The sequence below is a fragment of the Cottoperca gobio genome, chromosome 8 (genome assembly GCF_900634415.1).
Source record: "Cottoperca gobio chromosome 8, fCotGob3.1, whole genome shotgun sequence".
NCBI classification, from domain to species: domain Eukaryota; kingdom Metazoa; phylum Chordata; class Actinopteri; order Perciformes; family Bovichtidae; genus Cottoperca; species Cottoperca gobio.
The window spans coordinates 16,171,801-16,186,840 of record NC_041362.1 but is presented as its reverse complement, the minus strand read 5'-3'; the positions used below and the strand labels follow the sequence as shown (position 1 = coordinate 16,186,840).

Sequence of the window (15,040 nt, the reverse complement as noted above, 5' to 3'; positions counted from 1 at the left end):
ATAAAACCTGTCTTTTTCCTAACAGTAAATAAATGGATAGTTTTACACACACACAGCATATTAGTAGACAGACAACCACACCTGCAGTATCAGTAAATCTGGCCACTTTGCTGTGTATGGAAAGCATGTTTTTAAAGAAATGATTTGAGCCCAGATTGTAAGTTATCTGTCCCACGAAAGGTCCCCCATCCCCCACCCACCCAGCCCTCAGCCCTGCCCGGCCCAACCCGGAGTTCAGGTCTACGAGCTGATTATCTGGCCAGACCAGGTCTCGTGTTTCGTCCCTGGGTTGAGATGTGTGATTTTCACATCCACCGCCTGCACCTTCAGGTTCTTGGGCGGGACCCGGCTCACTTTGTATGTGACCTCGTCGCCCTCTACTGGGACATACTCCCCCTCGATGCTGAAACAGAGAAAAAGTAGGGGTAAGTATGAGTATGAGTAAAAATGGTGTTATGCTTCATACTGTTATATAGCTGCAGAGAGGGTTACAGACAAAGTGTAAACACAGGAAGTGTCATAACAAATCGAAAAATAGCCTACGTAATAGTTACAACAGAAGTATTTTCACTTTCATGCTTCAAAACTTTGTAAATGCCGTGGTTGTGACTTGTAACTCATGAGATGAGACATCAATCTTTTTCGTTAAACAAAATAATAGTTTTTTTCCTTTTCATGTTGTTTAATCAGGACTAAAGTCTGTGAACGGTTCATTATTTTATAATAGTAACAGCAGAAATTAGAGGAAAAACACAAAAGGACACGATAATTAATATGCTGTCCCATAAATGGGAGTTTATCCCCAGGGTCCTAAACGCTTCCCAGCTCAATATCCTCTTAATATGACTCATTAAGGAGACTTTTCTCATGGTTTTATGTTCTCAGCTAGCTCAATGTACATTGCATGTTTCCCAATGGTCAATATGTTGAAGTCACCCACCTACAGCTTATAGCCTACTGATGACGTTCAATACGCACTTAAATTTGCCGGCCAGACAGTTTTTCTTGACTGTTGACATTGTTGTTATCTCCACAGTGGCTGAACAGATTTTTACCATTCAAATTGCATTTGAAACATAATTTGCAATTCAAACTGTGAAGATAGTCTTTACCAATAAAGAGACACACAGGGATGATCCCAAAATTCTGCTCATGACCCTGAAGTTTTATTGTGACTCCTTTAGGATGCCTCAACGTCCAAATCTGAGAACCACTGACCTAAAGTAACACACACACGCACACACGCACGCACGCACGCACGCACGCACACACACACACACACACACACACACACACACACACACACACACACACACACACACAGGCTATTATAGAAGCAAACAGAGACATCTGCTGGAGCTCTGATGATGAGGAAATTTGAGACAAGATAAACATGTGACTTTCAGACCCTCTATGCAGCTGTTTAAGATGGATCATCCTACATAATCTGTTTTAGAAATTTAACAATGTGCTTTTGCTGAGGCTGTAGTAACATTTGGTATACTGCTTGTGCAGAATAAAAAGGTTGAATAAAACCAGCTTGCTATACTCTGTGTGCACACCTCTTAATGCAGGTGTCACAGAGTCCTAGGGTTGGAAAAAACAGCTTTCCTTTTGAAAACAAGTAGACAGTAGACAGTGTTGTTTGCTGAGTTCTTACAGTCCTGTGAGTTGACGCTGCAGATCCGCAGTAAGTCTGTGCTGCTATTTGTAATTCAGCTAACGTGTTGTCTGCTGTGATTCTCAGAGGCGACAGCTGTGAAATCTGTATGATTTTGTTCTTTAAAGAGTGTGTTCAGTGTTATTGCCACTCACTCTGAGATGTGAACAAAGATGTCTTCGCCACCATGGGAGGGTCGGAGGAAGCCGTGACCTTGTGACCTGGAGAAGTTCTTACACACGCCCTTAAACGCCGGACCTGAGTGAGCACGTACCGTACTGCAGCCAAAGAGAGAAAGTTCTTACAATAAGCATAACATGACTCATCTCAGTAAGACTTACTGTTGGTATTGTTTCAGTAAGACGAGAAGAAGGAGATATATATTTTCTTTTATATGAGACATTTCATGGTTCAGGCCCTTTTTACAAGACAGAGCAATAGAGAAGTGTGAGGACAGAGAGGGGGATTCATGAAGAAGGTTAGAAAGAACATGAAGAGCTACTAAAATAATAAAACTAATATAATTGTACATAACTATCTGTTTTTTTTGTCTCTTGATTTTCAGTCTATTGGTACCTCTATTGCTTATTGTTTGTGTCCGATTGTGTTGTAGCATCATATCCACCATTGCCGATTGAATTCTATACTTTATCTTTGTATATTAATTCACTCTTGCGTTGCATATTTTCCTTGTGCTAAAATAAAAAAGAGAGCTAATCACATTAACTCCTACACACTGCCTCGTGATGTCGCATCACAACGGCAACAGAGCTGAGACACTAATCTGTGTAGTTTTTATAGTATTTTTTCATATTCTTGTTGCAGTTTTCATATTCTTATTGTACTTATCTTCTACTCTATATTTACGTTTCTTGTACTCATTTTTTAAGTATATTTTTCATATTTTTAGTGTATTTTTCATCTATTCTACATTTATGTTTTTTGATTTTTGCAATACTTACTTCAATTATTATTTTTTTATTTTTTTATTTCTCTTACTATGTTTATGTATTGCACCAATACACAAACAAATCCTTGTATGTGAAAACCTACTTGGCAATAAACTGATAGTTATCTATAAAGCTTTAGTAAATGAAACCGTTATCCTTTAGTTACAGATTATAAACTCTTTATAAAGTTGCCTTATTCTAAAGTGGTACTGATACATGGAGTGGAGTTAAAATAATGTTTCCCCTTAAATGGAGTGAAGCTTTAAAGTAGCAGAAAATGGAAATATGTGGGTGTGTGTGTTGTTTCCACCACACACTAATTGGTTAATAAACTAATCAGACTTACGCTGAGTAGGTGCGGTTGCGTTTGGTTGGCAACGGGCTGGGCAAATCCCGAGGCAGCGGCTGCTCTTTCCCTTCCTCCCATACCCGGCTCCTCTCCCTCAGGAAGGGGAAAGAGAGGGTGAGAGAGGAGTTGGGGGAGCGCAGTGGGGTCCTAGAAGGTGACGTGAGGCCGGGGTCTGCCATGTCAGAAGAGACAGGGACGAGGAGGATGAGGGAGGATGGTGTGGATGCTGCTACTCCTCGAGACGCAGGCTGCTGATGTTCTGCTGACACAGTTATCTGTCCTCTGGTGTCTGTGAGTCCGTCTGCTTGCAGAGGCCTGCCTCAGTGTGGGACACAGGCGCAGCGGTTATCCAGGTCAGCGCTGTCGCTTCAAGTTTGTCAACAGGACAGGCTGTGAGGAGAGAGACCACAGGGTGAGTATGGAGGAAGATCAGAGAGTTGTCATGTGGCTTTAGACATGATGGGGGGAAATGAGGGATGGGAGGGGTTATCCAGCCAACAATAATTCAAGACAGAAACAACATACAGAAAACTAAGGGACCTGTGAGGTGGAAAATGCCTTCTCAGTGTTCTATTATGTTCTATTATGTCTATTATGTCTAAGAATATATCGTTCTACCATTATATGTCAAGTTATTTGATAAAAAACCTTCCAAGAGGAAAATAGATGATGATGCGATGCCTCCTCAGTCAAGTGTCAAGTCCTTTAAATCAAGTCCACTCTGATGTTAAAGGGGTACTCCAGTGATGAAGTATTGCACATCCTAAAGCTGTGGGACTTGCTACAGATAGATTTGAAAAAGAACTAGAAAAGTGCACTCTGTAGAGTCTCTCCCTCCCACCTCCCAAACAAAGACGAGTTGAATCTCACTGAGTTGTCCCTCCTGGCTCCCTTACAGTCCAGATGGTGGTGAAGATAACAAAAACAGGGATTTATTCATCTCGTATCGTGTCTACCTTTAATGGATCACAACATATCAGGTATGGAATGAATCTACAGATGCTTCGGTTCAAAATGACACCAAACCTTTATATGGATGTCAGTTTTTGAGCCGCAACAAAGGCCAACATGTGGCCTGCAACAGACTAGATAAGGCCTGTGTTTAGCCAAGCAGATTGTCAGAAAAGCATTTTGCTACTGAAGCAGTTGTTGATCACTTGCGGCCCCACCGCCAGTTGAGAGGAGTGAGGAGTCAACATTCAATGACGGTATAAAACAGTCATTGACTGCTGATTCATTACTCATAGTTTTTTCAAAACATGTGAATCATTGCAACCACAAGAGGTCCTTGAGCAAACAGTCATAAATGTGCACAAAAAATATTAGGCGGATGGGTCCAGTAGTGTGTGAGATACACACACCACCAAACACATGATCTCCTGCAGGATTACGTCTGGCGGAGATAATAATCAAAAATCAATACAGCAGAGTCTAAGATATCCTGACTATTACTACATAGTATGGGTCCAAAGGAGGTGGATCCTACACTTCCCATAATGCAATTTAATTGCATCATTAGACCCTCTAATACACCACACGCCTCCAGTTTGTAGCCTAACAGTGGCTTTCCGTTAAATATGTGTCCAAGCCCAAACTGAGATAACCCGATGACATCATCAGGGTTATTTTCTGACTTGACAGAAAAGACCCACTGAAGACATAATAATAATAATAATAATAATAATAATAATAATAATAATAATAATAATAATAATAATAATAATAATAATAATAATATAATAATAATAATATATAATAATACATTATACTTGTATAGAGCTTTTCTAGTAACTCAAAGAAGCTTAACAGAGTGAGTAAGACAAAAATAAATAAATATATAAACAAATGAAAAAACAAAAAATTACACAACAGCTGAGTCCTTATGACCGGTAAACTGACTTTTGGATTAAGAATGACCCCTTTAATCTAGCCTTAAAAGTTGTTTAATGCAGAAACACCATATTTCTTTTTTCCACCTTGAGCGTTTGAAAGTTTCCCTTTGGCCCAGTTGGTAACAATGTGTATTCCACTGCAATCCCCCGTGGTTATTATACTACAAGGTTTATCTCTGAAGCTACCCAAAGCATTGCATTAATAATAAATGTGAAGATTCAGTTTTCGTATCTACTTCACTTGCATTCCTACTCTTCAGTGTATTGCAGGACACTATCATTGTACAGTGTATTCAATGCATATCAGAGTTACAGAGTATGCTCCTTAGATCAGCATCTTGATTTTGTTTTAGTTTTTAAATTAGGCTAAATCTAGCCTATATGCTGTTCATCATTCACTAATACTAATAATTTGCTTGGGTCCTTATTGACAGTTTTCAAATAAGAATACACATACAAATAAATAAATAACAATAAGATTTCAATTATACCTGCCCTTTTTACATTCTAATAGGAAACCCTTGCACTGTTAGGTTTACAAAAACAAAACAAAACAAAAAACAACCGTTTCATACAAAATAATAATCATATCTCAGTTTTACAATGTTTACCACCCTATCTTTTTTTATTTGCTAAGTGAACTACACATTCTTAGTCAAGTCAACCCCTTTGACATATTTACATTTGCTTTTTATATTTGACCTTACCCTTGTTTTTTTAATTGCCTACATATTCCCCTAAATTAATTCCGGATCTCTCTCATTTCAAACAACCTCTAAATACAAATCAGAAAGCAAATTATTTTGTGTTTTGTACATTATCTGTGCAGTATTCAGATCAACTAGATCACAAAATGTAAATGAATAAATATAGCATTAGTTTGTTCATAATAATCCGAATGATATACAATCCTTATGGCTCTCTTCTGCAGCATGAACATTTGATTAGTGTCAGTTTTGTATGTTTCCCCATACCTCCACACAGTGTAATGTACGGGACAATGAGAGCACAATTCTGAATCAAGATATCTTTAGTTGTATATAAAATTGCAATGGTTATAGACATAGTATTTTATGATGTTTATCATTCACAACATATCCTGTTTAGTCAGGTGACCTTGCCCTTCAATACCTCGTAATCTGGTTTCTCCCCACAGTGATATTTTCAAGGTTAGGATAAGATAAAATCTCTGTCAGTACTCAAGGGTGAATTCCCCCACACCATAACACAGTGCCGAAAACACCTTGTCGTTTTATATATGTATAAGTGTTTTCTTTTACGCCCACTCCTCTCGCCTGTGATGATGCAGGCAGAGCTCCGCACGCAGCGTGACGACGGAACAGCTGCAGAACGCCACCTCAAGTGGTGCGTTCGTGACGTCAGAGCCCCATTCCCAAATTGAACAATATACAACAGTACTACAGATATAATGTTGTAGCGCTAACACCACATGATAGGCAAAGAGGGCCGCACAAACTATGAGTTTAAACATGACTATTATCTACAATCATTTTTCATAATGAGACACTATGGACCCAAACATTCAGAGCAACTCAGAGTTTACACCCATTTACAGACAGCAGCAGCGGGAGAACATCTGGATGTGCAGAAATGAAGCAACAGAATTAGGAGGGTCATGGCTCCTCTGGCCGTGGGTCAGCCACAAATTTCTTCCCTGCCCCATGATTATGAAAAGGCAACGTGTCTATGAATTGTGTGTTTGTGTGTTGATATTCGAGAGCTGGGTTCACACACTTATGAGAACCTAACCATAACAGCCCATATTTTTATTTTAGCCAATAGCAAAACGTAAAGAAATTCGATTGACAGCCCCAATAATATCTGCAATTTCTGAAAAACGTGTGAAAGGCTGAAAAAGCAGTCAGTGTTTTTTGACAATACAATTGGACAAAAGCAGGGTGAGACGTGCGTTCATTGAGACCCGCTGATGGTCAAATATGGTGGAATTGTGACACCGATCATCCCTCCATACGATCAGAGATAAATATATCCTGCCTATTTGATTTAGCGGTTATTATGCTAAGCATGCAAAGAAGACATTGTGCCCGATCCCAAAACAAAGCCACACTGACAGACTCCCCCCTGCAGGGTCTTCATCATATTTCCCACATAAATGTTACTTACTGCATTAGACGTGCTGGTAGGTTGAGGACGATCAGCGTGTGCGAGAGTGTATCTTAAGTCGGTGTGTATTATATAACGACTTATTAAATAAATAAGTCGACTAAATCCGCGCAGTCCGTCGGAAAACCCTGATGTGACGATGCGAGCTGCTGAGTCTGCGCAGCTGGCGGAGATTCCGATGGCGTGATGCGACCGTGTGTGTGTGTGTGTGTGTGTGTGTGTGCGCGCAGAAAATGACTTTCTTCATTCCTTTTAATGTGTGTAATATGTCGGGGGAACAGTGTGCTCAGTGTAATAAGGTATTTCTTTCTGTCATGATTTTATCATGTTTATCACATTTCACTCTTTATGCAGCTGTTCTTGTGCTGCTCTATTATCATTAAGGATGAGTTTGTGTGGTGGACTGGACTCCATTAATGCAATGAGTTTTACATTTGACAAGTTTATCTATAAAAAACATTCACATATGTCAGTAAAAACAACCAAAAAGAGTTTTAATGTCTAAGATGAGCTATGATATTCACATATATATACACGAGATAGTTCGGCCGAGTCCGCAGTAATAGTTATTTACATGGTCAATTATTTTATCCTTTTCTTAAGCTAAGTTTTCTGTAGGCAATATATTTCTGCAAGGAGGGTCACATGCAAACCTTGAATTTTTATTGATAAAAACTCAATAGTCTGACCTAGTTTCACAGCAGACATCTCAAATCAAATCAAATTTATTTGTATAGCCCAATATCACAAATTATATATTTGTCTGTGTGCTTTACAGACTGTACAGGTTACAACACCCTCTGTCCTTAGACCGGAATGGAAGAAACCTCAGGGAGAGCAACTGAGGAGGGATCCCTCTCCCAGGACGGACAGACGTGCAATAGATGTCGTGTGTACAGGATAAACAACATAGTACAAATACTACATCCATGTGACAGAACTGATGATGGGGTCAAATGTTTAAAAAAAAAAAGGATGTAGACAAACATCTACTAGACATGCAGTCGTCACATGAAACACTACTCTGTGTGTGTGTGTGTGTGTGTGTGTGTTGCTGAACAGACACCAGCATTATGAGTGCAGATCTGTTATAAAGGCCGTGGCCTTCACTGCCCTTCAAACTGTAGGATTTAAAGGCTGGCCACTAATCCGTTTTGGTATACTTCCTATAATCACACAAAATGACAAACCACAACCACTCACGTTGATGATACGCCATTTTACTGTGAGACAAAACAGAAACACAAAATGCCAGAAGGCTGTTGAATAAACTGGCGATGTGTGCACAAAAAGAGGTAGTAGACTTTTTCAAATCAAATGAAAAGTAAATATTTTAAGCTCGACATTTAAACATTTTTTATTGCTGCAAAGTTATCATTTTCTGGATCTTGATGATACAAATGTGTTATAAATTGTACTGTGGGCCTAACTCCTACCAACAGAAATATCACTCAGCCTTATTTCCGTAGCTTCTCCCACCATTAGGCACATGTATTCATCCCTGACAAATGCTGTTCAGTGTTTAACAGCACCTAATTTGAGCCATTGAAGTCAGATCTTGTGACCTGTGTCTGTCCAACAATCATACTAAAGTAGTGACGACATTATGATTCAAATAATGAATGACTTCATTCTTGTTTTCTTTTCAATTAGGGGTCAAAATCTCATGAAATAGACCAAATAAAAGTAAATGTCCGTTGAATCATTCTATTTTTAAATCTATAGTAAAGTTTACATGTAAACATGAAATTGGTATATTATTTACAACACAATCACAATGTGACATCAGTGTCTTTCCACTAACAGTATCTTGTTTCAGAGAGCAGCTCGACTTTGAGTCTTGACTTCTGTACCCAAACTACTGGGTTCTGTGTCTCCAGCTGACCGCTCCTCGCCTCTCCGGTCAGTCATGATGGTCGATCTGTTCGTAAACCACCGAATGTCCTCTTCTTCCTCCGTGGTGCTAACTGTTCCACCATGACAGCAGCCCCAGCCCTGGGTCACAGATGGTCCCCTGAAACAGCACAATGGGTCAGGATGGACTTTTGTTTCATTTTGGCTACAGTTAAAGTCCATGGTACATGGCAAAAATAACAATTGATTTTTACACTTTAAATCAGAAATATAGTGCAACAGTTTTTATTTAAGCAGATCTCCTGTTGATGTTAATGTGTGTTAGTCATGAGGTGTGTTCTTACAATCAGCGTGTACGGTGCCTCTTTCTTCTCCACGATCTCTTCTGCTGGCGGCGGCACCGTCGGCGGTTGTGCTGGTAAGTCTGCAGTGGCCGGGCCCGTTGGTGACGTGTCCACAAAAATTTCATCTGTCACCCGAAAACGGATGTCCTCTCCCTGGTCCATGTAGAGGTCATGGGCGCCCTCGTCCGTCTCATATTCCCAGAGCCAAACTTGCTCTGCTTCATCACTGAGGCTGCAGCTAAGGACGACTCGACTGATCAGGAGCTGCAGCTACTGAAACTACAGGCACTATCAATTCTACATGAGAATCTAAATAGTATGCGATGCACATGTGTGTTCTTGAGATGAAATCACAGCACATTTTCAGTCAGGATACAATTTTGCGGGCTGTTGAAGGGACTCTGGTGGAATGAGAATGTCATCAAAGAAGCCCATCGTCACTGTGAAGCAGAACGGTGACAGTGTCAGTGTTTACCGCAGTACTTCTATGTGTTCTGGTGGAAGACGTCAGCTTGAGCTCTGAGAATAAATGAGCCAATATATTTCTGGACATTGAATCAAACATGCTGAGATGGAAAGACAGAAGTTACCATGAACTCCCTCTTGACTGCAGTACTTGATCTTGCCGAGCAGGATCTCATCGAGAAAAGGGTGAAAAACAACGTACCTGAAATGAACTGAGAGAAAGACCAAAGGAAGATAGGGAAGAATCGGTGGGAGAGAGTTAGGTGAAGTCATTCAGGGCTAATACACGGTCCATCAACCCTCACTTTAACCATAACTTCAGTTCGAACAGTGACAATGACCGGGTTTCGCTTTGACGCCCAAGACCAACCTCCATCACTCTGCAAGCCTGTCAAAGTGTTTTACTATTGGATATGAAACGCAACTGAAAAGGAAACTGCGAGGCCAAATTCCTCATAAACAAATTAAAAAGTGGAATGGCACAGTTATAGTCGGGATGCAATATTTGTGTGTCCAAAATCTAAAAAGGCAGTAAAAACACAGTGCATGGCTTGATGCACGATGCAAGCGTATGAAGGAACGAGAGTGCATCGTCATACCTATGGTGTGTGAGGCTCCGTCCCCCGGGAATATATAGGAGTCGTCCAGTTTAGTGATGTCGTACAAGCAGATGCACAGGCCAACGTTGTAGACCACCTGAGGAGATGAGAACAGGAATTGAAATGACAATATCCCACAAGTGAGTGGGCCTGATTGTCAAAATAAAACAACTTGTAATGCAAAGAGCCAAACTGACTAGTGCGAAACACTAACTCACATTAGTTTGAATCCCTTTACCATCACTGACAAGGCATTCATGTCAAAATTGTAATGTGTTGGGTGTCTGTTAGTCCGAGAGTTAATGCTTACATTTTTCTTGTAATCGTCTTTCTGTAGTTTGATGATTAAACTCACAAACGATTAAATCTCAAATAATGAATTTTGTGGCAGATACAGAGCAGAAAAAGTAAACTGAGGCAATGAAGTACAGTCATTTTGACTTGCAGATGTACTATTTACGTAATTGGAATTAATTACAAAAGACCTTGAAAACCTGAAAGTCTCATCTCATTGGATACATTTTAACTTTTAATTTTGGATCTTTTTTAGCGAAGTCTGTGATCGTTTCTGGTGCCGTTTGTGTATGAGTGTGAATATGCTTTGTTGCATCTGTTCTTACATCTCCTGCTGCACTTACATAGAAGATTAATTGACTGAATAAAGGTAATGATAAGTATAAAGTATATTTTAACATTCTGTGTTAAGTTTTACAAATCTCTCGCCCACGCACGCACGCGCGCACGCACCTTGTTGGCCAGTTTCTTGTTGAGCTCCTCGGCTATGGCCTCGTTGAGCTGTCTCTGGAAGTTCCACGGAGGGATCCTGACAGTGTCGACCATCTCCACCAACACGAACATGATGCAGACTGCACACTGTGAGCAGGTACTCGCTTACACACACACACACACACACACACATAAACACACACTCACAGAAACACACACTCACAGAAACACACTCACAGAAACACACTCACAGAGCTGCTGTGGTTAAACAACCGGAATGAGCTGTCAGCTGAGCTATGAGTTGTCGCTTATTTTCAGGAAAGCGTTTCCTGTTTTTCAACAATCAACAATTGTTCACAATCTAGCTGAAGACATGACTAAAAGTAAAATAATATAGAGCTAACTCAGGAGCATCCATGATGTCTCCATGTGATTATTTACGACAGTGGGTATTTACGACATGTCGCAAATCTTAAAGGTACAGTGCACAATTCTAACGCAGGTTATTTGGTTTCCACACTTTTCACGCAACTCTAACAAAGAAATAAAAACATTTTAAAATCGTTAAGTTTATTGATATTATTAGACAATTGTCATATACACAAAGTAGATGCAAATTTTCTGGTAAGTTATTTTCTGTTTTCTTAAAGGAATGAGACCTTTATGTTAAAACTATTGAATTCCTCACAAACAAAAAAGGCTTTTAAAACTTTATCCGCCTGTAACACTTATTTGTTCCTTTAATTTGTTGACATTAACAATCCCCTCATTAGCCAATTTTTTTTATACATTACAGTTAAAAATTATTACCGTTTAAATTATTGTCAGACTCCATTAAATACAAAATATCATAATTTGGCACGCACATATTTCCATGTACACTACCATGCACAGTAGATACTATCTAGTATCGGTTTGGTAATGTGATCTTTGGAATTTCAAAGATGAATGTTAAAAATAATGATATAGTACAAAGATTTCATATACACATGGGAACTATGTACAGGTATTTTGATATTTCAAAGTTGTGGTTGTTGTTTTGAAAGTGCAAGTGAACAGTTAACATTACTGTATAAACAGAATAATAAAAATAGGTGATATAATGAATGCATGTCAAGACTTACAGATGTAGATGGAGCCAATTCTTCCTCTGCAGCTAGAAGTCTGTACATTCTGTAACAGTACTGACAATCACATGATCTTATTATTGACTGCATTAAACAAAGAAAAACACAAAAATATTCACATCAGAATTTCATCTTTATTAATTTACCAGTTATTTTGTAAATGTCAAGATATTTTTAATCTCTCAAGCAATAAAACTGCAGGCGTTTTGAATCATCTACTTTTACAAAGACAAGTTTAGGTGTGAGGCGAATCATAACTATGAGAAAACATCTGTTCATATATTCCAGATTTATTTGCTGCATCTCAACAATTGAAGCATGGTGTAAATTATATTCCAAACACACCAGAGGAAGCCTGACCAACACACCAGAGTACAAAATGACACAATAGGCATGCCTTCATGAACAACATCATTTCATTTGTTACAGTAGCGCTTTAAAACTCAGGGTTGAACCAGTGAACAACAAAGCATTGTCTTACGTCACAGTATCAGCAAACGGCTTCACAAGCGGCTGTTTTTGAATGGATCAAATTATTCAGTATTTTGCAAAAGGTTTCACGAATAAACATTCATCCTGGTGAATTCTGTAGGAAACAACACCCTGTACATAATCAAATAATTATGGACATGGCGATACATTTGAAAGAACACAACTTATTGATAACCATTACTTCTCAACATCTCAGTATTTTCATTAGGCATCTTTGGCAGTTTACACTGGCGAGGAGTGTTTAACCATCTAAGCGACGGGCTTAAAGAGTGCATAAAACATGATGATTCTCAAAGTGTTGAGCAGTTGAGTATATGAACAGATAACGCCTACATGGAGTCATTAATGTCCAAAACGTCTCTAAAGTTGGGCTGCTGCCATTTTATATCCCCTCTGTCCCTGAAAACAATTTGAACGAAACTAAAAATGAAGAAACATACACAAAGTAATCAAGAGTCACCTTCCTAAAAGTAACAAGTTCCTTATCCCTGTCAAAGCCCAGTAGCGAGCGACAGCTACAATCTAATATCTGTGCTTTAATTTAACACACAATCCTAAACTGTTTTCTGAAACCATTAGATTGATCTAGATTCAGTTTAATGAAGACCACAGAGGGGACTATATATCATATTATGTTACAAGTCGTCCCACACAGTTAACAGCTCTCATTTAGACAGGCAGCACACAGCATGTTACTCACTCTCTCCGTTTCTATATTTATATTTATATATATCTGTATAATGATTTATCATTTATGTACACGTCTCTATATAAAGTGCAGCTGTAGATCACATCATTTACACACCGGTCCAAACTCAGTGACTTTTTTAGTGCATAGGGATTTAGCTCAGGAACTGTAATTATTCATCCAAAAGCGATTTTACTTCCTATACAGCATAATGAAGAAGTGACGGATTTATAGACTTTCTGGATGATGATGAGAACTAAACACAGCTGATGTCCCACATAAAACACTGCAGCAGCAATGACCGCAAACATCCCTAAGCCCACAAAAACACATAACCACACTGTTACTGTCGTGCACACCATGTATACAGCATGGCAAGACTAAATCCAAGAATGATCTTGAATCTACATGTTCTGCTGTTCTGAATATTACAAGCTGTATGTCAGTCCTAGAGTCAAACACAACAGAGATGTGCGCTGAAGAGTCAAATGTTTGCCGAGGATAAACGAAGCGCTGCAAAGCACTCCTAAAGCTGCTTTCCTAACTCTAAAAAAGTGTACAGGCATCTGGACACTAGATTGTGCGTTAGTTTGTGTAAGAAGACAGCAGGCTCTCTCATGCTATGGGGAACCAAACCTCAACCTGTAAAAACATTCAGTTGGAAAACAAACACTGTCATCTCCCATTACAGCTACATGAGGCAATTTCACACGCTGGCAGCTCCAGAGGATAGTGAGGACTAACTGAAAAAGTGGGACTTTAACAGAGAGAAACCACAAACACATAACAGCTGTGGAGGTTAGTTCCAGAGGATTTAATTGGGATGATGAGATAATAGGCCTACTATAAAAGAGTAGTCTTTTTATCACAATGTAATGCTGCAATTTTACTATGAGCACAGAAGATTTCCTGTGTCTATACGCTGCACCAGAATTGACATTAAAAATCTTTGCAGAGTGCAGCTTCGATGTCTAGCAACAAATTCTGATTACAGCCTATTTCCCCAAACACACCAGGTTGAGGTTTGGACAGCATGAACCAGCCTGGTGAGAGAAACAAGACAGGAATTGAAAGAGGGACAGACAGATGTGTACACAGACTGATGTCAACCCAAAAAAAGTATACATAATAAACACACACAGGACAAAACACAGATGAAAAGAAATGGCGAGGTTTTCGCGAACACAATGGTAGTATGTGTTGTGGTTTGTTGTCCCGGTCCCAAGTTTTTACACAATGGGGTGTTATATCACACGAAAGAAAAGAGAACGAGTAAGCAAGCATTGGACGAGCAGCAGGGAGTGTGCACAGATTCACGTGTTGGCTGAAATGTAACACAATCTGGGCGAGCTCAAAATGATCAGTGCACAAACAGCCGCATGAAAACACAAGATCTTGGACTGAGTGACAACGGCTGTAGTTGTACCATGACAAGGCGGGGGCTGATGGGTTTTCAATAATGCTGCTTACAGTAAATATGTGTGCCTGGTAGTTTGTTTACAGTGTGGCTCCAAACTACAAATAGTGAGGAAACACTTGTTCAAGTCAATAATGGCTAATCTAGCAGCGCACTACAAGAGGAAAACGAATGACAACTGGTGGAGTTCATCACCATTTGGGGCATTATAATCATGGGGAACATGTGGGGAACATCTTTCCGGAGATATTGAAAGGAAAAGTACATTCATGCGAGTTGAACAACTCTGAGCTTATTGAGCCGCTTGGATGGAAACTATTGAGAAACATTAA

General features: G+C 39.4%; 2 protein-coding genes across 3 annotated transcripts; both read right to left on the bottom strand.

Moving 5' to 3' along the window:
* Positions 1-223: 223 nt before the first annotated feature.
* Positions 224-7,150, bottom strand: csdc2b (cold shock domain containing C2, RNA binding b). Its single transcript, XM_029438021.1, has 4 exons — positions 6,997-7,150; positions 2,957-3,349; positions 1,816-1,938; positions 224-403 (listed from the first exon to the last, which is right to left on the bottom strand). The coding sequence occupies exons 2-4, from the start codon at positions 3,136-3,138 to the stop codon at positions 241-243; spliced, it is 468 nt and encodes a 155-aa protein (XP_029293881.1). The 5' UTR covers positions 3,139-3,349; positions 6,997-7,150; the 3' UTR covers positions 224-240.
* A 1,045-nt stretch (positions 7,151-8,195) lies between these two features.
* Positions 8,196-12,087, bottom strand: polr3h (polymerase (RNA) III (DNA directed) polypeptide H). Of its 2 annotated transcripts, XM_029437037.1 has the most exons (7): positions 11,236-12,087; positions 11,006-11,148; positions 10,259-10,355; positions 9,785-9,871; positions 9,571-9,634; positions 9,195-9,420; positions 8,196-9,010 (listed from the first exon to the last, which is right to left on the bottom strand). In XM_029437037.1, the coding sequence occupies exons 2-7, from the start codon at positions 11,114-11,116 to the stop codon at positions 8,960-8,962; spliced, it is 636 nt and encodes a 211-aa protein (XP_029292897.1). In that variant the 5' UTR covers positions 11,117-11,148; positions 11,236-12,087; the 3' UTR covers positions 8,196-8,959. The 2 variants fall into 2 exon arrangements, with proteins under 2 accessions (XP_029292897.1, XP_029292896.1); XM_029437036.1 differs by having other exon boundaries at positions 11,006-12,087.
* Positions 12,088-15,040: the final 2,953 nt, after the last annotated feature.

What these genes read in the sequence shown, in the direction of transcription:
- polr3h (XM_029437036.1), bottom strand. Translation starts at nt 11,116, where the DNA reads ATGTTCGTGTTGGTGGAGATGGTCGACACTGTCAGGATCCCTCCGTGG. An exon ending in ACAAGAAACTGGCCAACAAG is followed by an intron (nt 10,356 to 11,005) that starts GTGCGTGCGCGC and finishes TCATCTCCTCAG; the next exon opens with GTGGTCTACAACGTTGGCCT. An exon ending in AGGCACCGTACACGCTGATT is followed by an intron (nt 9,011 to 9,194) that starts GTAAGAACACAC and finishes GTGCTGTTTCAG; the next exon opens with GGGACCATCTGTGACCCAGG.
- csdc2b (XM_029438021.1), bottom strand. Translation starts at nt 3,138, where the DNA reads ATGGCAGACCCCGGCCTCACGTCACCTTCTAGGACCCCACTGCGCTCC. An exon ending in CGCAACCGCACCTACTCAGC is followed by an intron (nt 1,939 to 2,956) that starts GTAAGTCTGATT and finishes CTTTGGCTGCAG; the next exon opens with TACGGTACGTGCTCACTCAG. An exon ending in ATCTTTGTTCACATCTCAGA is followed by an intron (nt 404 to 1,815) that starts GTGAGTGGCAAT and finishes TCTCTGTTTCAG; the next exon opens with CATCGAGGGGGAGTATGTCC.